The 24,575-nt window shown below is 36.6% G+C and overlaps 1 protein-coding gene across 1 annotated transcript in view; it reads right to left on the reverse strand.

Moving 5' to 3' along the window:
- Positions 1–1,038: 1,038 nt before the first annotated feature.
- Positions 1,039–24,575, reverse strand: part of LOC306853133 (GPI ethanolamine phosphate transferase 2-like) — a 118,992-nt gene continuing 95,455 nt past the window's right edge. The window contains exons 11-13 of the mRNA XM_079390332.1: positions 14,826–15,144; positions 9,166–9,329; positions 1,039–2,164 (exon numbers count right to left, since the gene is read on the reverse strand). Of these exons, the coding sequence (XP_079246458.1) occupies positions 1,945–2,164; positions 9,166–9,329; positions 14,826–15,144 (703 nt within the window). The 3' untranslated portion in view covers positions 1,039–1,944. The remainder of the gene's footprint in view (positions 2,165–9,165; positions 9,330–14,825; positions 15,145–24,575) is intronic.

A 24,575-nucleotide genomic window follows, 5' to 3' on the forward strand; every position in this document is an offset into this window, starting at 1 on the left:
TCCAGACTGCGTTTGCTCCAGTGGGAGAGACTCTACACTCTCCACTCTTTCCCTGGAGGATGTTTGCAGTTCAAAAAGGCATTAGGTTACAAAATCAACTTCTCCAGCCAATAAAAAGGTCAAAGCAGAGCATGATTCACTGGGAGGAAGCAGACATCTCAAACGCCCACTTCCTTCACGGTATCTGCTACGGTTAGGGTTGGGAATTGTACACGGTTTAACAATTCAAATGATTCCAGAATCCTCAACAATTCCTTTATCAGTTCTAATTTTGAACTGCATCTTGCATCAGCATCCTGATGTTACATAACATTACAGACTTCAACATGACAGTAACAATAAGAAACATTAAAAATGTATGATCCCTTCACATTTATTCAATATAGCAAAAATAAAAATGGCACCCATCTTCACTACAAAACATCACATAGTAAAAAGAAAAGAATAACCTAAATATTTCTTGAGCAGCAAATGAACATATTTGAATAATTTCTGAAGGATCATGTGACACTGAAGACTTTTTGGACCTTTGGACCTTTGCATCTAGGGAATAAGTTACATTTTAAAATATATGCAAACAGAAAACAGTTATTTTAAATAAAACAATATTTCACAATATTCATTTCCTACTGTATTTTAGCCTTGGTGTATTTTCTCGCAATTGTGAGTTTATATCTCTCAATTCTGACTTTTTTCTCAGAATTGTGTGATATAAAGTTTTGAGGGGGGGGGGGGGGGGGGGGGGGACTGATATGTTCTCAGAATTGTGAGTTTATATCACACAATTATGAGAAAAAAAGTCAGAATTGTGAGATATAAAGTCGCAATTACCTTTTTAATTTTTTATTCAGTGGCGGAAACTGGTTTCCATATTGGTGAGAATAAGCCACTTCTTTCAAAAACATTTAAAGAATCTTGATCTTAAACTTTTGAATGTATGTGAATGTCAAAAGTATCAACAAAAGAAATTAAACAGTCAACCATTAATGGAAACAAAACTTAAAACATAAACAATTGCAACATTTTTTAACATTTACCATTTAGAGAATGTTTGTTTAATATTAATTCACATGGAGAAGATTTTTTGACCAATAAGATTTCACTGTGGGTGGAACTATTAAGCACAACGTAAGTCTTGTGATGGTCAGTGTGTTATTGCATAACGTCTGGTTAAGTCACACTGTTAGTGTCACTGATTAATGAGTGACATTTAACATAACTTTAAAACTTGTACACAGTGACTGTATCAAGACAAATCAGAGAGGCAAAACTGCGAACATTAAAACATTAAAAAGAATGCAGAAATGAATTACTCTCAATCAGAAAGGGATTGGTTTTATTATTTATCAGATCTAAGCACTGAGATAAAGAAAAACACTTACCAAGATAAATCAGTTTACAATTCACATTCCCAACAGGCAGATTAAACTAAAACGTCACGCGTAGCTGTGTTTAGATATGATTTAAAAGACTTTTAAGATCCCTTAAAGCTTTCAAGTGTGTGAAGAGTTTACATCTGCTGTGATCTCAGGGAGGAGAGAGTTATTAATGATGTATCTTATCTCATATTATTCTAGAGGTGAAGCAACGGTCAGGAACGGAAATTGCAAGATACAAAAAGAATTACACTCTCCATTATCTGTAAAGATTTAGGAAGAAAACTGCATAGAGAATGAGAGGGATTATCATATGTATGCCCACAAGTCTTCCCATACATTATCTGCACTATCGAAGACTCCTCAAAAAATATAAAAATAATTTAATCACACACACAAATGAGTAAAAGTCAGCAGAGCGAGCCAAATCTCTATGTAAGCTCTGAATTCTAAACGTTGACCTCATTCACAGTAGTAGAATTACCGAAAACCTTCTCCCATTTCTCCTTTTGGTGCACAAAACTCAACTGCTCTGTACCTGAGTTTTGCTTTGGTTCTGCCTTTGTATTCAAGGTCTGGCCAAGCGTTCCTGATCCATAAAGGTGAAGAACAGACACACGGCGGTGGTGATGAGGGTGTGCATGGCCTCGTACAAGAGTTTCGGAGAAAACACGCTCCAGATGAAAAGGTGGTATCGGAGACTGGTGACCAGAACCACGTAAAACACGGCTGGGATGGACCGCAGGAGCGCAAAGCAATAGCTTCCATGACCAAGACCCATTACAGCCCTGAAAGAGAGAGAAAAAGACCAGAATAAAGATGTGCAGTCCGGTTATGGTCTGGACTGAGTCTATGATATGTGTCATTATAAAAGAATGTAGTCATAAAACCATCAGGTTTCATCGACTGTGGTTCATTCCTCGTTTAATGCTAATGGAAAAGCTATTACTTCCTTTACTAACCTTTGATTATATGTTATGTTTCATGACAAACGTCTATGGTACATTCATTAAGACAAATACCACCTCCCATGGTCTGATGGTGCAGCCATCAGCAGGTCTCGACGCAATAATCCCACATTCTAAAAGATAATGGGACCTTAATGGATTTGAATAGACTTGATGAGGCTGGCCTAGACTGTGTTAAACTGGCATGCACTTGACTGGACTAGATGGGATGGATTTGAATATGCAAGACAGAACTGGATCTGGGTGGTTTTCCTAGAAATTACTGAACTATGCTGCACTTAACTGGACAGGAGTTTATGATAGACTGGAATAGACTACTTTAAATTGAATTGGACTGGACTGGACTTGACTGGGCAGGACTGTACTAGTATAGACAAGACTGGATGTCCTCAATTTATAAATTAGACTGAATCTAATAGACTAGACTGGGGTAGATTACATTGGAATGGACGGGACTAGAAGGGATTGAACTGGACTAGAAAGAACAGGACTGGACTATCATGAATTGAAGTTGGTAGGCTAGATTAAACGACCTCAACCTATAAACTGGACTGGATTTTATAAACTAGACTGGGCTAGATTACTTTGGAATTAATTGGTTTGGATTAGAGGGGATTGAATTGGACCAGAAAGGGCAGGGCTGAACTAGCAGGAACTGAATTGGGCTAAATTAGTTTAAATGGCCTCAGCCTATTTACTGGACTGGACTGCCTTGCACTGAATTGGACCGAGCTGATAATAATAGATTAATAATATATTAATAATAATAGATTAACAGGATTAGATAACTTTGAACTGAATTGTATTGGACTGTGCTGGACTGAACTTGAATGGATTGAAGTGGGTTTGGGTATAGATTAGATGGCCTCAAACTATAGCTGAACTGACTACACTGCAGTGAACTGGACTGGAGATGGTTTTACTGGACTAGTCTGACCTACATTGAATTGAATAACATTGGACAAGAATGGACTGAACTAGACTGAATTTGGCTAGACAAGACTGTGGTTGATGATAGACTACTTTAGACTACTTTGGACTGAATTGGATTGAACCAGATTGAATTTGGCAAAACTAGTTGATGATAGACTGGATTGGTTTAGAGTGAATTGAATTGGACTGGACTAAAATGTACTGAAGTGGGTTAGACTAGATTAAGTGGCCTCAATCTATAAACTAAACTGGACAACATTTCACTGAACTGGACTGGAGTTGATTATACTGGACTATACTAACAGGGCTAGACTACACTGAACTGAATTAGACTGGACTAGAATGGGCAGAACCGGACTGAATTGGACTATAATGGGGAGGAATGGATAGGAATGGACTAGTATGGACTGAAGTGGATTAGGCTAGATAAAATGGCCTAAGCCTATAAATTGTGTAGGAGCTGATGACAGACTGAAGTGGGTTAGCCTAGATTAAATGGCCTCAATCTATACACTGGACTGGACTACATTTCACTGAACCGAAATGGAGCTGATTTTACTGGACTACATTGACTGGGCAAGACTATATTGGACTAAAATTTTGGTTCAGATTAGATGGTCTCAACCTATAAACTGGACTGGTTTACACTACTTTGGACTGAATTGGTCTAGAAGGGGCAGGATTGGACAAATATTGACCGAAGTGGGTTGGGCCAGATAAAATAGCCTCAATTTATATAGATTACTTTGGACTGAAATGGATTAGACTGGACTATAATAGACTGAAGTGGGTTAAACTAGATTAAATGGCCTCAGTCTTTAAACTGGTTTAGACTAAATTTCACTGAACTAAATCTGATTTTACTGGACTAATTTGACTGAGCTAGACTATATTTAACTTAATTATGGTTGGCTCGATTAGATGGTCTCAACCTATAAACTGGAATGATTTACACTACTTTGAATTGAACTGGTCTAGACTGGGCAGCACTGGACAAGATGGCCCCAACCTATAATAAAACAGTGTTCTGTCATTTTTAACTCTTGTTTTGAACAAATATTCAGTGTTTCAGCCTGAAAGAACAAGTATTACTCATATGATAGACTCCAGAATCTGGTTCCTGGATTGCAAGCTGTTGTATCAGAAATCTTTTCTCTAGCTCTGAGCGAATCAATGTGCGAGCAATCCGGTCAGCCTTTGACTCGCACTGTGAGAGTTTGGTTTCTCCATGGAGCAAATGCCCTCATTCCTCTTTCACATGAATTTGGATGTAGGGCAGGTTCTACAGCACCAAACAGAAAAAGCTCCACGATCTGCAGACATGAGTCAAAGAAATGGAAATTTACTGTTGTGGCGACATCAATATTGATAGCTCAATTCCCCAAAGTGGTAAACACAGTGATTTCTGTCAATACTGATATGACAAATGAAAAATTAGGAGAAAATAATCAAGCATGCAGCTCCCATCTTTCACAAACAGCGAGCTGAATCGAGCCAGCTGAAGATGCTACCCTGATGAGCGCGATGGCCTGGCGTGTTTTGTTGTGAGTTTAAACTCCTTTATTCTTCCACCCAAAGGGACTGCCGCAATCTGGCCTATAAAACCCCTCTCACAGGGAGAGAGAGAGACTCATTCTGGGAGATTTCCTCTCCGGCATAATTATGCTCACAGATTTTATGTGACAGTGAAAGGGAACTAGACAAGGGTAAGTGAGATAGTGGTGCAGGGTTCAACCTGGAAACTAATCAGTGAATTTAAATTACGTTACGAGACAAACAAGCAAAAGCCGAAGACTGACAGGAGAAATCACTACCAAAACACATTTAAAGGGACAGTGATTTACTCACCCTCATGTGGTGCCAAACCTGATGGGACACAAAGCATATGGACTACATTCATGGTAATTTAATGGTGTTTCTTCTTTTGTGTTCTGGAGGAGAAAGAAAGCCATACAAGGTTTGGAATGACATGAGAGTGAATAAATGATGACAATTTTCCTTTCTGGGGTGAACTCTCCCTTTAAATTTGTTTGTTTTTGCTGATGAAACATGCAAAAATCTCAGACAGAAAGGACAATACAGTTTACTAAAAGTAGACAGACTGAAAACACAATGCTCTCTGCTCTGTTGGACACACTATCAATCAATGCAAGACAACAACATCAAACCACATTTAATACTGAATCAACCGAGGAACAGCATTGTTCAGTCCAGTTTTGACTGCTCCATCATTTTGACTGACAGGTCGCTCGTCTAAACAGACCGGAGCTGCTCGTACTCGCAGTGAATCTTCTGTAAACTGTACAGCCACATCACAGTCCCCACTGCTGATTCCCGACAGCACTGCCTAAAATCATTTTCCTGCGTTTGTCACAAATATCTCTGTGAACAGAACAGTGGTCCTTCTCCGCCTCACAAGGAGTTTGTCGGCGAATGAAGGCATTTGCAATTCAAATCCACACCTCAGACACTCGGGTAGTAGATTGTTTGCAGGATTCAATATCCCTGAACACAAAGCACCTGTTGCCTCGGAGGAAATTAAATAGCTCCTAACAAGCCTCTGTATTTCTCTCTCTCAAATGGATTGTGTAAATGCTGGGCTCAGATGGGGGACGGGTCAGCCGGGCCTGCTGGGATTCCAGAAAGCGGAGTATTGATCAAAGAGCATTTCCTGGATCTCGTGTGTGTGTATGTGTGCTGTAGTGACACTGCTGACTGAGCATGCTGAATTATATATGTCAGATTGAACGTCTCACCACTTAAGACAGTCATTTATCAGGCTCTAGTCAGACAGCACTTTAGGGGAAATCTTCAAGCCTCACAGGGACAGACTTTATAATGAGATAAATAAAGAGTGGGTGGTTCACACAGACAGAGTTTGGTACTCTGCATTTATATGGGATTATGGGATATGTAGAGTGCATCTACCAGGGTCAAGTGAATTGGCCTTAAACAAAACCAGCAGATTTGATCTTAAAGGGATAGTACACCGAAAAAAGAAAATTCTGTCATTAATTACTCAACCTCATATCGTTCCAAACCCATAACACCTTCGTTCATCTTCGGAACACAAATTAAGATATTTTTGATCAAATCTGAGAGCTCTTTGACCCAGCAATGCATCTGTAATGTTTCCAAGTCCAGAAACATAGTAAGGACATCGGTAAAATAGTCCATGTGACATCAGTGGTTCAGCCCTAATTCTAGCAATTTTGCCGAATGTAATCAGTGTTGTTTACGTTCAGTTACATGCGCATGCTGAACGTAAACAATTTTTTGCCATACAAGGTATGAACTCTTTGAACATTGAACTCGTTTAGCTCAAAAGACCAAGGGAAATTTGATTCCTCCTGAAATGACCTCTTAAAGAATAATTTCAGTGTGAAAAAATCGAGAGGCCAGTAAAATCTGTGTGTGTGAGTGTGTATCTTGGGTGAAGTCTGATTGTCTCGGCATGATTCATTGTTCTGTGAGTGGCTCTAATTGTACCATCATTACCAGCTCGAGCTCTAATAACTGCCCCCGATTCCTCATTCGCTCTGACAGATCACTTCAAGCGCAATTAAAACAATAATCTTAAGAAGACTAGCACTGATTAATATTCCCATAATTCTCTGTAATTACGCATCACTGATATGTGGATGTGGCCTGAATCTTTGAAAACAGTCTTTTTTTTGTCTGTCTTCTATTTTAAAGTGATACAAATCTTGAGATTTTTTTTTAAAAAATGAAGCACAAATTTCTAAGGCTAAAGAAAATGAAAGAAGAGGTTTGCTTTGAGGAAAAAAGATTACAGACATCCCTATTACAGTATGAACTACAGAAGAGCTGTTATTGCCCTATAACTCATGAGTAATTTTAAGCTTTTTTACTGCACTGCAGTATTTTTAATAAAAAAGCATCACATCGGAAGGTTGTTGCAGCATTATTGCATAAAACTATTTTTAAAGTGGCCAATGTTCTTAGCCAAACTTTGTAGAAAAACTCTATGGCAATACAAAACGTTCCCAAAAAGCTGCAAAAATATACAGATATTTTAGTATAATTTTTAATTTCATTAATTTTATTTTTCATTTTCATTTTAAAGTTTCAGTCTTTGTGATTAAGAAGTATTTTTTATTCATTCATTTATTTTAAATGTCTATTACGTCTATTTTAATTTTAGTTTTAGCTATTTTAATACTTCAAATTAAACAATGAAAATGAGAGATAAAATAAGTTTAATATAAATATAAATACGTTTTTTTTTCATAAATATTGTATTTCAGTTCAGCTTTTTTAACAATGTTAGATGTAGTCAACAATAACAACTCTGGTATGATGTCAAAAACATGAAATATACTGTATATGATAACCTACTAGGACTCATCCAATCAGAATTTAGAGTCGAAACTATTATTTTACATTCATATACAGAACATATAGGAGTCTTAGAGGTACAGCAGGAAAAGCCTGTTTAATTCTAAGGGTCAGAGACAAGTCAGACAATGGACAAACTACGCTGAAAGAAAAATTGGTGTAGGATTTACTCTCAAAAAAAAATTATCTCAGTAATTAATACAAATACTTACAAAGAAACGGCAAGCAACACCTTGAACTGAATGTGAAATTTACAAGTTGAAAGACTGAAATAATATTTTCTTTTATACAACAGTTCTTTCAGGTGCTCAAATCTGATTGGCTGCGAGGAGTGCAATATTCTAGTGATAACAGAACTTCACCATTTGTATAACTCTGCTTGCAGTATTTCTCACAGTATTTTCTCTAACTGCTCTGTAGTTTTTATACAGAATGTTGTTTTAAGAGGTTTTTTTTTAGGTGAGAATGTACTTTTTTAGACTTCAATTATGCAGTTTATTAATACGGATAACGTCTATTTTTATGAGTGACTCAGCAGTAAAGACTTTTATATTGAAAAAGACTGAAACAGGGTAGTTATATTTATTTTCAACAACACCTTGTAAGATGCAGCCAAAAAATGCACTGAGCAGCGCTGTCATTGGAAATCATCCTTGAATGATGAAAGGATAGTACAACAAAGATATTGCTTTCCTCGTATCCATGCAATATGGCTGTATATTGGCACTTTTTTACGAGTGAGCAACTACTCACGTAATATTGCTCATGTATAGCCTACTCCAATAATCTGTTTTATTTACAACTTTGAAAAATCCTTTTTTACAATGTATCTAATTCATGAACAACTAATAAACCTTGACTAATATTATAAGTGGATGTGATAAATGCAGTGTCTCTCACTAAAACTACTGCAGAAGGCAAGAGCGAGACACCTGTAGTCACCAGTACATGAGGATTTTGATAAGCTCTCTAGATGAAAATAACAGGCTGTTTGTATTTCTTCAGGACTAGCTTTTGCCGGAAGTTCAAATGAACACATTTAATTAGAGACCATCTTCTCAAGAGCTCAAAAGGCCTGTTTGGAAGTCGACCATGTTCAGTATGATTACTGTGTTTGTAAGGCAGCATTCAGCTCGAAACACTTAACATAGAGGCTCCATTCAGACCATCCCCTAGTGTTTTCTGCAGTGGTACTGTTTCTGTATCTCTGGTAAAATACTAACCTTGACACTAGCAATGCCGAGATCATGGCTTTCGTTTTCGTAAACACATTGAATGCTTCAAACACAAGCATCTACTAAACAACATGTAATACACTGTCGTTCAAACATTTGAATTTTTAATGCTTTTTAAAGAAGTCTCTAATGCTCACCAAGAGTGCATTTATTAGATTATTTGAGTTTTATTTATTTGAGTTTTCTTTGTGAATATATTGTAAATGTAATATATTCCTGGTATATATATTCTTATCAGAATACTATAAGATTCCAGTTCTACAACATGAGCTTGCATGTGTGTGTATGTGTTACCTGTCTCTCTGTGAGCTGAGGAAACACAACAGATGGCAGGCCCAGAGCAGCGGTCCTGCGTAGGTGCTCAGTGCCGTCAGGAAAATGGCAGGTGCTTCCACATAACTCTCCAGACCCACAAAACCCACAGAGATGTCCACCGTCCCGATGTTATTAGAGTTTCCCTGAAGAGACCATAAAACATCATAGGTTAACATACATTTTGACATTTATAAAGACCCCAAAAATAACAGCCATGGCTGCCTGGAATAACACGAGAGCGGGGGGAATTCATATTTTTGAGTTAACTCCTTTAATACTTAAAACCTCTTAACTGTAGATATATGCTAAATAGTGGTTCTTGAGTTCATGAAAAGATGATACTCGAATGTTAAATTAAAATAAATAAATGTGGATGCACATCTCCATAAAAATGAAATTTCAAATAGCATAGTGCAATTATAAAATCATAGGCAAAGATTTTATTCAACAAGTGTATAGTCTTTTGGGCAGTGTTTCATTTTGGGAACGCAATGTGCACCATGCTCACACTTGCATAATTTCCAACATTTCTGTGGATAGAAGTTTACAGCATTTCAACAGTATTCCACCAAAATAAAAGCTTGAGGATTTGAATGTTTGAAAGTGCAGAATTTAAGATGTAAATATTAGTATTGTACATTCCATTGTAAAATAAATTATTATAATTATCAAATACTCTTTTTTAATTACACAGGATAATTTACAACAGTAATATATTTATATCTTCAATTTTAAAGGGATAAAATACTGCTACTTCTACTACTATTTATTAATATTATTAAGCCTTATATACATGCAGACCTATATATAAATAATCTTAATATAAAAACCGAATAAAAAAAAATAAATAAATAAATAAAAATAACAAAAAACAAAACTACAAAAATCATGTCATTCCATGTCATTTAACAATCAACCAACATCGGAGAACCATGAAAAAAAAAAAAAAAATCATGCAGCCCTATATATAAATAATTTCCAAATAAAATCAAATTAAAATAAAATATTAATAAAAAGAACTTTCATGTTATTCAACCATTAACCCATTAACATCAGAGACCCATGGAAATTCTTATTATTAATAATAAATTATCATTATTCATAATAATGTATTATTATTATTGGATACATGCAGCTGATTCGCTGTGGGAGGAATGATGGAGACGCAGAGAAAGGCTAAACAGTCTTTAATACTTGAATCACAGAGGAAAATCCACAACAGGAAGAAGGGAAACACACAACATCCAACAAGTAGACCCGACAGGGGAGAAATACACAGACAGGAATACAGAGGATAATTAATTAAACACAGGTGCAGGGAATGAACGAATTAGACTAGACGAGGACAGGAACATGACCAAATAAGGGAACACTGAACAGAAACAGGGGCAAAGCAGGTCCATAATCCTGACATATCGCCCCTCTCCTGGAAGGTGCGTCCTCGCGCCATAGAACAACAGAGGGGGGAATAGGTGGGAACTAAGGAGGAGGCTCGGGAAGAGCACGGGCACCCGGGAGGGGGCCGGCAGACAGAGACCAGGGAGGCGACGAAGGAAGGAGGAGCCAGGGAGGAAACAGGAGGGGCCCGGAGCAGGAGGAGTTCAGCAGGACCCATGCCACAGCCATGATGATGGCCCACAGTGGAGCCGACGGAGGGAGGAGCCATGGAGGAGGAATGGCCGCTGTCTCCAGGGGGCCGATCAACAGCAGGGGGAATGCCGAGTATCCGGGGGGCCAAGGTGGAGCCGAGAGCTCTGGCGAATGAGGCAGAGGCGGAGATCCGGAGATCGGCGGTGGAGCCAGAGCGACTGAGGACCAAGGTGGACGAGGGAGCCCGGTGGAGCTGGTGGATTGACGGGTGATGGTGGAGGCGAGGGAGCTAGGAGCTGAGGTGGAGCCGCTTGGTCTACGGGCCGAGGCGGAGTGCGGGCCTCGGAGGTTGAAGGCGGAGGTGAGGGATACTCCGACCACTGGTGACACTGGAGAATGGCAGTCCTGCGGAGCTCACAACTTATTGATGGTGTGCTGAGGGCGAGAAGAGGGTCTGACAGATGACAGCAGAGGAGGAGGCAGGAGCGGGTGAGAGGACGGGCATTTGTGAGCCTGAAAACAGGTCCATAATCCTGACAGCAGCCTTATATAATAAATAATTTTCGATACCTATTAAAAATAGATTTAAAAAAAAAAGGTAATGTCAATTGACCATTGACCAACAAAAAACCAAAGAACATGTAAATGTTAAATTATGTAAAATATTAACCTAAGATTTCAGGTGGGACTTCAGGTAAATATTTTATATCTAACGGGTTGAGCTGACAGAGAAAGTTTGGAAACGGCTGATTTAAACAGTAGTAAAGTGATGCAGCAGAGGCTTGAGGCGTCCTGCAGTTATTCAGGTGAGGTGAGAGAAGCACCGTGTTTCTAGTCTCCACTGACAGACTGGAGTCTGAGGGTCCCTCGGCTGATGAACGGATGAGGAAGAGGGGAAACAAATGAACATATCCTGCTCTTTCCTGTCAGTGGCTCACAGGAGGCTGTGTCTGTCACTCTGGCTGCTCCTGTCAAGACAGGCAGATTGAAAAATCCTCCTCCTCGATCGCTCTCCTCTTGCCTCTCTTACTCCCATTATTTCATGTTAGTTTGCAGTGTCAGGGTGGGTGGAAAAAGGGCTTGGCCTGACAAAACGAGCTAAATCAATGTGACAATTTACAATTAACAATCACCTCCACCCTGTTTAATGACTTGCGAGAGAGAGAAGTAAATATCCGGCCTTTGACAGTTCAGTTGCAGTGACCCTGACTGTCCCTCGAAGATGATGTCATTGTCAAGCCCACAATTCCATGCTCGGTTGCTTTAAATGATAATTGGCCAGTAAAGCATCATTTATGACCCTCACACACACACACACACACCCCTCAACTCAGCTCTGATTTGATTTACTCTCAATGTCTCATTATAAAACTGATTCTATTGATCAGGTTTATAAACAGTCCATCCATCAGCCATCAGTTAGACAAAAAAAAGTTTTGTGACTTTTATTCCATGTCTGTCAGTTTTGAGGTCATTTATACTAAAGGTCAAAATTTTGGAATAATTAAAAATGGAATGTTTTTAAAAGAAGTCTCTTGTGCTCACCAAAGCTAAATTTATCTGACGCAAAAAAAATTAAGTAAAAACAGTAAAACTATGAAATATTACAATTTATGTAGATATTTTAAAATTGTATTTATTCCTGTGATGTTGTATTATTATCAAAGTTAAAAACAGTTTTTGCTGCTTAATATTTATGTGGAAACTGTGATACACTGCCATTCACAAGTTTTGGGTCAGTAAAACAAAGAAAAAAAAAATTAAGCAAAAAACAACAACATTAAAGACATTTATAATGTTACAAAATATTTATATTTCAAATAAATGCAGTTCTTTTGAACTTTCTATTAATCAAATAATCCTGAAAAAATGCATTATGGTATTTCAACACTGACAAACATTCAACATTGATTATTAATAATTGATGATCATATGATTATTGTCAGTCCTCTGTCGTGTGTGTCATGTATTCCCGCCTCATGTTTCCATATTTGGTTTGTTTCCTGTCCTTGTTTAATGTGATCATTAATTAATTCTTGTCCAGCCATGTTTGTCTCGTTATCTATGATTATCCTGTGTATTTTTAGTCCTGTCTGTTCAGTTTGATTTCGTCTGGTCTACTCGTTACTCTCCGGTGTTCCTATCTGTCAGCCTTGCCTTGTCTTGCCCTGCCTTGCCCTGATGTCTACATTAAAGACTGTTCATTTGAGTTTACTCCTCGTCTGCATGTTCTTGTATCGTCCTCGTGTGTGCACCGTGACAATTATGATTATGATGATGATAACTGAGCAGCAAATCAGCATGTTAGACTGATTTCTGAAGGATCATATAACACTGAAAACTGGAGTAATGATGCTGAAAATTCAGCTTTGCATCAAAGGAATAAATTACATTTGAAAAATATTTATAAATAGAAAACAGTTTGAATTATAATATTTCCCAATATTACAGTTTTACTGTATTTTTGATTAAATGCTGCCTTGGTGACCAGGAGACGTCTTTCAAAAAAATGTAAAAATCTTAATTATTCACAATTTGAGGAGTAGTGTAAACTTGTGTCATTTTTTTTTGCAGAAACACACATTTCAAAAACAGACCTAAAATATTAATGACTCATGTTGCACTGTCCAATCAAATGCTGTCTAGAATAAGTGTTGCCCCCATTACAACGCAACCGACTAGCAAGAGTTGGAATGAAACCATGCGTCATTGGGTCTTTGGTTGCCCAAACATGTATATTTTATTTATTTTCACAACCATCAATTGGTTGCGATGGAAGTTGCTAGAATTTATTAATTCTGAAAGCCTCTTCGTTGTTTTTTTCCAGATATCAAACTGACACGGCTGTAACTAAACCTGCTGGCTAGAAATAAAGAAACAAGCTATTTAAAAAGTCTCCAGCAGCATCACCTTATGATTTTATGGTTGAATTGGTAAAATATATAAAGAAAAGTCCTGCACATTTTGCTGAGTCAAGATTCTATAATGGAAATCTGAAATGAATGGAAGAATTGTGGTGTCGTCATTGTTGACATCATGAGACTAAAGGGCATTTACACACTCAGGTTTGTTTCATTTTCCATATGAATCAATATGGTTTCAAATTCTGTTCACAAGCCAGCCTAATTTGCAGAAGTGAAGCGCTATCCTGTACAATGCATTTTTCTTGTCTACAAATGAATAGATTTTAGTCAGCAGACTGCATTCTTATTTATATACTACAATAATATTTATTGATATTTTGAATTATTAATAATGAAATATTCAATATATTATTTAAAATTGTATAATATAATTATTTTATATTTGATTGAATATTTTGAATTAGCTTTTAAATTGTATATTTTCAGCTTTAATTTTAGCTTAGGTTTTAGTAATTTTTTGTTTGCTTTTATTAATTTCTATTTATCGTTTTAGTTAGCTTCAGTATTTCGGTTGTACTTTTAGTAATTTAGTAATATTTGAACATATCTTTATATATTTTTATGTCTAATATTTTTTATATCAGTGGTCGAGGCAACATTTCTAATTAGTGTTTTATGTTTAATATTTTCCTATTTAATATTTATATTCTATTTTAGCTTTTTTTAATTAATGAAAATGATTTTTAATAGTTTTAGTTAACAATATAGTAACACTGCAGCAGAAAGTCAAAACTATAGTTCTTCATATGAACAATTTTGTTAGTTAAACCAGACAAAAACATGTCATTTCAACAAACGCTTCTCTTTTTTTGCTGCCTTCGCTTCCTTCATTAACTGTTCTCAATGGTGGTATTACAATGATGATAACACAAACATAACAAGGTTCGGTGCCAAATACGTACAATCAGCCTTATTCATCATTTCAATGCAAATCATTCATAAACCCAATGTGAAAAGTATTTCAACTCTCAATGGAATAAAACTTGGGTTTAGGCCAAGCGATCGACCCCAATGTGTGAAAACATCCTGAAAACAATGGAACTGTAATTATTTAACCGATATGAATTAATGGAGGAAACAGACCAGTATTGTCTTCACTAAACAAAGACATTCTCTCATCATTACCTGAAAGTAGAAGAAAGCCTGGCCGAACCAGTAGTGCATGATGGTGGTCTGGGCAGCATCGTAGTGCAGCTTCTTCCAGATGAACTGAGCCATGACGGTCTGGATGAGCAGACAGCAGGCCAGCGTGGGCAAATTATGAGCTCTGAACAGCAGAGCCACCAATAACACCACACCGCTGTACACTTCCCACAGTCCTCTGCTCTTCAGCCGCCCGCTGTCCACTGCTGACGACATCACCTGCGAGTGCAACAGGTCCTTCACTCCGGTGAACAAGATACCGAGGACGAAAACGTAGACAAATCGCGCCTCGACGGTTCCTCTGAAAGAGAACATGAGAAAAACAGAAGGAAATATTCTTGTTTAGGCTCATCAAAGACACTCACATTTTCACTCGCTCTCATTCTCACACGCAAAAATTGATATCGACTGCAAGCACCCTTTTGTTTGAAGGCTCGTCTTCATCTCAGGCAAAGCTTGTGAAGACTGGAGAGAATCAATAACAGCGAGGTTTGGTGCTTCGCAGCAGAGAGCAGAAGTTACTTATTATAGCCCACAGGGGGTCAACGGGGTCACCTGGAGGAAATCAGCAGAAACTGCCTGAAAGACCACCTTCTCGTTTTTGACAATGTAGTAAACAGCAAAATTGCTGGGGCAATATCAGGTCAGCATCAGAGATACAGATAGACTAGTGTAGCCAATCACAATGTAGACATATCTGTTGATTCCTTGAACGCAACTACCAATCAAAGGCGTTTAAGTAAGAATCCACTCACCACTCAAAACACCAGCTTTTCTCCACTGCTGAGTTTTGCAAATTCGCGAATCCTCTCATTATAACAAAACATCATGAGATCGCGATGAACTGAGACGAGGGAAAGCTTTTTAGTGATTATAAAGAGAGCGCTCTGTGCGTTTTCTAGGCTATATATAATCCATTCAGAATTTGTATAAAACCTTTGTTTTCTGGCCACATACACACTGCAAAGTTTCTGGAATGACATCTGCGAATTTATGTGGGATTCACACTTGAAAGAGCAATGGACATGACAAAAATATAATCTTAGTGAAAATTATTATGTGCATTGAGGCTAGAGCACACTCACTAATTTCTGAAGCACCCTCAGTATTTAATTCTGGAACCGAGCCTGGATAAAACTGTGTTTGAGCAGTTTTCATTATCAGTAGCTATGGCAGTAGGCTATGCTTAAAAGTCAGAAGAATTAGCAGGATATTTGTTAATTTCCTCAGTGAAAATCTCAATACGGTTATAATAAACATTAATATTTAATTTTATATGTGGATTTTTAATTTTATTTTTTACGAGTGAAATCTCCAGTTTCAAGCTTCAACAGTCAATGTTAACTTTATTTTAATTCAAACATTATTTACCCTTTTTGCATGTATGGAATAGTTATGAACCACTTACTACCTGTTAACCACTTCTTGAGCATTGACCCGCAAATAGAATTTCCAAAACAAACTGTTGTAAATCTTGAATGCTTGAAGTTTGACAAGACACTTGTCAAATTAAAGTTAAAGTGAAACTACAAAAAGTTATAGAACTTTATTATGAAAACTGCACAAAAATACTATTCTTGTATTTTTTACTCCAAAACTGTGAAAAAAATCAAAAGACGTAAATCTAAACAAGTTGTGTTCCAAATTTAAGGCTGATATCTCAAAAATGGGTGCAGTACCAAATGTTGCCACTAGATGAAATTTGCTAAATTTAATTTACTAACCAAATTTAATTTACTAACCTTGAGAAACATAATATAACAATCTGAAACTGGATTTCAAGACCATCAGTAGCTGTGATTGCTGTAATATGTAAGGGCTCATCCCTGCACATATTACTTGCTCTTTTTTATGTAGTAATGAAATTGACATTAATTTAATAATAAACTGAGGTATTTAGCTACATTTGTATTATTTACCCGCTATTTATCATTAAATTAATGTCAATTTCATTACTGTAAATGTTAATTCAGTCATTTTTAGTTTCATTTGTTGTATGTAGTGTTACTTTATGATAACGTTTGATGCTGTCAGACAAATTATGATGATTGTTTTTGTACCACAACAAAAAAAAAATTTTAGTAAAATGAGTAATTATTACAGTTAACTAATATTTAACTCTATATTCTAGTTTTTTTGTGTGTACATTTATCTTTAAGTGTAATGCTGTCACTCTAATCAAGATCCATTCATTTGAAACCCTTGTTCTTTAACCAAAAAATACTCCTCTCATTAAATTATATTATATAATCCAATTATGATGATCTGATCTAGTTTATCATACAGTACAGGTGCTGGTCATACAATTAGAATATCATGCAAAAGTTGATTTATTTCAGTAATACCATTCAAAAAGTGAAACTTGTATATTAGATTCATTCATTACCCACAGACTGATATATTTCAAATGTTTATTTCCTTTAATTTTGATGATTATAACTGATAACTAATGAAAGTCCCAAATTCAGTATCTCAGAAAATTAGAATATTGTGAAAATGTTCAATATTGAAGACCCCTGGTGCCACACTCTAATCAGCTAATGAACTCAAAACACCTGCAAAAGCCTTTAAATGGTCTCTCAGTCTAGTTCTGTAGGCTACATAATCATGGGGAAGACTGCTGACTTGACAGATGTACAAAAGACGACCATTGACACCTTGCACAAGGAGGGTAAGACACAAAAGGTCATTGCTAAAGAGGCTGGCTGTTCACAGAGCTCTGTGTCCAAGCACATTAATAGAGAGGCGAAGCGAAGGACAAGATGTGGTAGAAAAAAAGTGTACAAGCAATAGGGATAACCGCACCCTGGAGAGGATTGTGAAACAAAACCCATTCAAAAATGTGGGGGAGATTCACAAAGAGTGGACTGCAGCTGGAGTCAGTGCTTCAAGAACCACCACGCACAGACGTATGCAATACATGGGTTTCAGCTGTCGCATTCCTTGTGTCAAGCCACTCTTGAACAAGAGACAGCGTCAGAAGCGTCTTGACTGGGCTAAAGACAAAAAGGACTGGACTGCTGCTGAGTGGTCCAAAGTTATGTTCTCTGATGAAAGCAAATTTTGCATTTCCTTTGGAAATCAAGGTCCCAGAGTCTGGAGGAAGAGAGGAGAGGCACATAATCCACGTTGCTTGAGGTCCAGTGCAAAGTTTCCACAGTCATTGATGGTTTGGGGTGCCATGTCATCTGCTGGTGTTGGTCCATTGTGTTTTCTGATGTCCAAGGTCAACACAGCCGTATACCAGGAAGTTTTAGAGCACTTCATGCTTCCTGCTGCTGACCAACTTTATGGAGATGCAGATTTCATTTTCCAACAGGACTTGGCACCTGCACACACTGCCAAAGCTACCAGTACCTGGTTTAAGGACCATGGTATCCCTGTTCTTGATTGGCCAGCAAACTCGCCTGACCTTAACCCCATAGAAAACCTATGGGGTATTGTGAAGAGGAAGATGCAATACGCCAGACCCAACAATTCAGAAGAGCTGAAGGCCACTATCAGAGCAACATGGGCTCTCATAACACCTGAGCAGTGCCACAGACTGATCGACTCCATGCCACGCCGCATTGCTGCAGTAATCCAGGCCAAAGGAGCCCCAACTAAATATTGAGTGCTGTACATGCTCATACTTTTCATGTTCATACTTTTCAGTTGGCCAACATTTTTTTTTGCATTGGTCTTAATTGATATTCTAATTTTCTGAGATCCTGAATTTGGGACTTTCATTAGTTGTCAGTTATAATCATCAAAATTAAAGGAAATAAACTTTTGAAATATATCAGTCTGTGTGCAATGAATGAATCTAATATACAAGTTTCACTTTTTGAATGGTATTACTGAAATAAATAAACTTTTTCATGATATTCTAATTTTATGACCAGCACCTGTACATTGCCCCCTTGAACAGCTTCAGTGCACTTTGTGTAAGTTGCTTGAATAATGCACTTTTTTCCAAAGGGCAGTGTGACTATGTACTTTAACTATGTTAAATCAGGAGTCGCTTGTCGCTGGAGACTCTACAGTTTCACACAACACTGGATCAGTCACATTAAATGTGATTAGAGCAAAACAGGCGGGGGATTTCGGCAATTTCCCTGGAGAAGAAGGAAAATCTCATAATTTTTATTGCCACTGTGTCTCTGTTCCTCTTCACTGTAAATAAGCTCCATCTGAGAGCAAACTACATCTGCACAAAACACTTTAATCCAACACACGTTACCATACCAACCAGAACTTGGCAACGGCACGTTGTTCCCAGGCATGGACGCATATACTGAGAGAGTGATGCAGCAGGAAAAGTGACGGCTGGAGAAAACCATCAGACACGCACGCGCACACACACACACAGACTCTGCATTTGCTTTAACCTGCACAAACAAATGTGGAACAATTAATTTTGTGTTTTATTACAATAACGCCACCAGCAAAGCTAATGCTTTAATGTCAATAAACTTTGTGAACTTTTGTTCATTCTGTTTATTGATCTTTCTTTTCGTTTGTTCATTTGTTCATTCCTGCAATTGTTCAGTATTTAATTTATTAATTTAGTCAAAATATTTGTGCATTTTCATTTTTTTGTTTATTCCTTTATTTGTTTATTTAATCTATATTTATGTGTTCATTCCTGTGCACAATAATGCTACCCACCAAACTAATAAGTAAATAATATTTATAAAGGTTCAAAAAGGAGTGCTCAGTGCAAAAATGATAATTTGAACATTATTTACTCACACTCATTATTCACATCACCTCTGTGACTTTCTTTCTTCTGTAGAACACAAAAAATAGTTTGTGTTTATGCAAAATGTTTGCACTGCTCTTTTCCAATCCTTTTAAAGTTTTAAAGCAGAATTAATCATTTTTCAACATTTCGGTTCAACAGAAGAGAGAAAGCCACACCAGGTTTGAAATTACATGAGCGAGAGCAACAAAGTCCCAAGTAGTTTTAAAAAGCTTTTGTGAACTACAGCATAAGAAATGAGAGGAAGAGCTAAACACATTAGCATGTCTTTGCTTGGAGAAAGAAAGCAGATGTTTCATCATGCTTTATTCATCTACAACAGCAGCAACTCAATCAGAGCGTGAGAAAGAAAGAATGAGAGCGACTGAAACCATGAGTGTGCATTCATGTTTGTGTTATTTATACTGTAGTGTCACACAAAGAGATGAATGACCACAAAACACTGAGGAAAAATTTTACATAATAGAGATAAATAGAGAGACGTGGCAAGAAAGAAAGATCAAAGAATGAATGAATGAATACTGAATCACAGGAATGAACAAATAAACAAATGAAAAAGAAATATCAAATAAACAAATCAAGGAATAAACAAAAAAACTTAACTAAATAAAATGAGCTAAAAAAGAAAGATTCAAGGAACAAAAAAGAATAAACAACAGGGAAAAACAAAAATTAAAGATCAAAAAAATTAATGAACAATTGAGCAAAATAAAAATACATAACAAAAGAAACAATCGGAATAAACTAATGAATATTTATGAATAGCTGGAGGAATAAATAAATAAATGAATAAATCAATCAATAAGTAAACAAACAAAAAAAATCAAATGATCAAACAAACTAATGAACAAAAAGAAAAACCAATGAAAGATCAAACTAATTAAGAAAGAAAGAAAGGTGGAAGACTGAGCACCAGTCAGAAGGTGTTCCTCGCAGACCCCGCCCCTTCAGTAAGCACTAATCAAATGGTGTTCCTCGCAGACCCCGCCCCTTCAGTAAGCACTAATCAAATGGTGTTCCTCGTAGACTCCGCCCCTTCAGTAAGCACTAATCAAATGGTGTTCCTCGTAGACTCCGCCCCTTCAGTAAGCACTAATCAAATGGTGTTCCTCGCAGACCCCGCCCCTTCAGTAAGCACTAATCAAATGGTGTTCCTCGCAGACCCCGCCCCTTCAGTAAGCACTAATCAAATGGTGTTCCTCGTGGACTCCGCCCCCTCAGTGACAGGTTGCTATTAAACCAGCTCCATTATACTGCTGTGGATGAACAGACTGCACAGTTAAAGGCCACTGGAGACTCTGTATTTCCAGAAAGTCTATATATAATCATTTATGAAGCTCTGTTGTGTCACAGAATGACTAAAAGTAACATCATTGCACTCGAGGTCGCTGTTGTCAGCAAATAGCTTTTTAATAAAATAAAACAATAACTGCCCTGGAATCATGTTTTACTTCTAAACTCATGCTCATACTGGCAGTGTGTCTTGAACGGTCTAGAAGCCATTAACCTGGCCAATAACCTAAAGTTTTCAGTGACAAATAACAGTGAAAGTGAAGATGCTGCATTAATCTGAACATATTTGATCCTCGACATTACAGCGTCCAACAAAACCAGCTGCGTATGCACTTTTACAGTGCTGCAACACGCATATTTAAATTGGGTCAATCTTCATTAGGCATGCAAATGAGGCTCATTCTACAACGTGCTGGATTCACAAACATTATACACCTTGTAAACTGTGTCAAATCCAGTAAAAACCTGTGCATCCTTACTCTCAGAAACTGTCCAGATCTAGCCAACCAGACTGAAGTTTGTCCATTTTGTGTGTAGCGTTCATCTGAATATCATTAATCGTTGTGTTCTGCCAGCGATTCATTCGGTCTGACAGGTTTCTGGCACTGAAGGTGTGTGAAATGCACAAAAATAACAATAATATCAGTGTGTGTGTGTGATATGCATGAAAGAGAAGTGGTTTGGGTTGCCAGATATTGCGTCAGATTTAAAAATGCCCGCTCTAATAAAGGAAAATGTTGTGCAAGACCGTGGTCGGCGGTCTCCAGACAACAGACCCCACGCACCGTCTTACATAAACTCAATAAATATGCTGAAGACATGAAATGTCTGTTTATTTATTCATTCACCCCCGTCTTTCTGTTTTATTCAATTCCAGTGTTGCTGATCTGTTGTGCCCGCAGCTGTCTGTCTGGTTTTAGAGGAAATGAGAGAACAATATGTTCACCTTTCACCCTAGAGCACAGTGCAAAAGTTGTGCCGTGATTCCTAGGGTGTTGTGGGTGGTTGCTAGGGTGTTGAATTCTGATAGATAATAAATAAATAAATAAATAAATAAGGCTGAACAACTGCAGGAATCAACAAGTGAATGAATGAGCAAACAAGAAAGAAAGAAAATAAAAAATATATATTAAATAAAATAAAATAAGACAATAAAAATTTAATCACAAAATACAAATAAAAACAAGGAAATATAAAAATTAATAATAAATATATTGAATAAATGATAAATAAAAAAATTTAAATACATTAATAAAATGAAACAAAAATAACAGTTGCTAGGGTGTTGAATTCTTATAAAGAATGAAAAGTGAATGAATGAATGAACGAATGAACAAAAAGAAGGAAAGACCAAATAATTAAAAATAAAATAATAATAAAAGAAACAAAAAAACAAAAAAATGAAAAAATATAAAACATTGGAATAAATACATATAGGCATAAATAAATAAATATTGAATAAAAATATGTTTGTTTAAATAAGCAAACAAACAAATAAATGAATGCATTAAAACTAGTGCTGTCAAATGATTAATCGAGATTAATCGCATCCAAAATAAAAGTTTTTGTTTACATAGTATATGTGTGCTGTGTTTATTTATTATGTATATATAAATACACACACATTCAGTATATATTTTGAAAAAAAATTACGTGTATACATTTATATTTTTAAATGATTATATTTAATATTATGTATAAATATATATAATATATAAACATAATCATAACATATATATCCTAAATATATACATGCATGCGTTTATACACACACACATATACACACCGTACACACTCATATATTATGTAAACAAAAACTTTTATTTTGAATGCGATTAATCGCGATTAATCATTTGACAACACTAATTAAAACAAAAATACACTTCAGCCCTACATCAGAGCACTTTCAGGTTATTATGATTAATATAAAAACATGCAAAAGTTGTGCCATCATTGGTAGGGTTTTGCCGTGATGTTCAGGGTAGTCGCAAAGTTGCCAAAATAGTCCAATCTCCATCTCTCTAATTCAAGCATGTGTGAGTACTTTTATCTCAAGATTAATTCAGCCCTGATGCCATAAGGAACGATATAAAAAGTCATTTTTACCAACAGCCATTAGGTGATATAAATCAATGTCATATTAGATGACTGATGTAGTATTTTAAATTGTACTTGTATAACATGGTGTAGAGTGTACTATTATGTTTGAAACAAGGGGGGCTGTATGAAATACCATATTGTGCTTTTTCTCTTTTATATATTTATTGTGTGGTGAGCTGCTGTGACATGTGAATTTCCCTTTGGGATTAATAAAGTTAATCAATTATAATCAATCAATTAATGATATTCTGGTCCATTGATACAGCTCAAGACCATCCCTATGGGGTTATTTTATTGTCCGCCGGGCAAAAATTGCACATCTGATTGCTCAGAAAAGCACTAGCACAACTCTCCTCAACAAGCCACATGATTTGAGATATCACTCATGTTCATAGCACAAACTGTGCGAGATGCGCAACACGCCACACTTGTTGTTTAATACATTTTTTACACCGGTAGTATCTCAAAGTGCTTTAGAAGAGAAATATGTGAGTGTGTGCGCACAGTAATGTGTCTCTTTCTTGATCTGAGGCAGAATTCATTTCCATCTCTATGTGGGATCCGCATGCATAAACACTCTCAAATGAGGTGTCAGCATAAAACATACCCCTAGATTAATCAGGATAAAAATACAGAGCTTTTTATGGGCCTCGTCCTGACGCAGGTGTGCCGGAGTGCTTTTAATTACTCTCTTCAGATGTGTTTGGATCTAAAAAAAACGAGAAAAAAGGGCAAATTCCACTTGAAAGTGAGCATCAAGCACCGTGGCCTGCTCATTCTGGAGGGCAGAGCACTTGAGGCGAGTGCTCTCAAGGGTGCAGGGCAGTACCGTCTCATAAGTGGCCTTTGGAAGACCCTAAACGCAGACACACGTCACTGCTGCTTTATTTGAATATGAATGTGACATTGGTAACCTCACAGAAAAAAAAAATCATGTTGGGTTTGTAGTATAAAATCATGTTTGGCAGATTAAACAATTTTTGACTCTTAAATATTAAAATAGAATCTTAAATATATACAGAGACTACTTTTTATATACAGTATCAGTCAAAATCTGCTAATGAGTAATAATAAATCAACAGTTTTAAAAAGTAATTTTTACTATTATTTACAAAAGGATCTGCATTTTCATGGGTTTAATAAACGATTTTTGTCATAAGAGACAAATTGTGCATCAAAACCACTCCTTTCCGGGAAAAAAATAACTTTAAATATCAACAAATTTCCGACAGCTGAATGTAACATTTTTGAAAAGCATGTCACTTTCTGAGTAACATGTAACTTAAAATCACAAAATAAAGTTCATTCTGTAAAATAAGCATAATTCACGCCTCCAGCATGTTTTATAATATCCAAAAATCAAACACAGTTAACTCCTTATGTTTTTAAGCAGAATTCAGTTTTACATCACAGGAATAAATTGCATTTTTAAATACATTCAAATGGAAAACAGTTGCTTTAAATTGTAATATCACAATATTACAATTTTTACTGCATATTTGATCAAATAAATACAGCCTTGGTGAGCATCAGAGACTTCTTTGATTTAATTATTCATGTAATTATTCCAAACCTTTGACCATATGTGACCATGG

Source organism: Barbus barbus (assembly GCF_936440315.1).
Source record: "Barbus barbus genome assembly, chromosome: 33".
In the NCBI taxonomy this organism is placed as follows: Eukaryota; Metazoa; Chordata; class Actinopteri; order Cypriniformes; family Cyprinidae; genus Barbus; species Barbus barbus.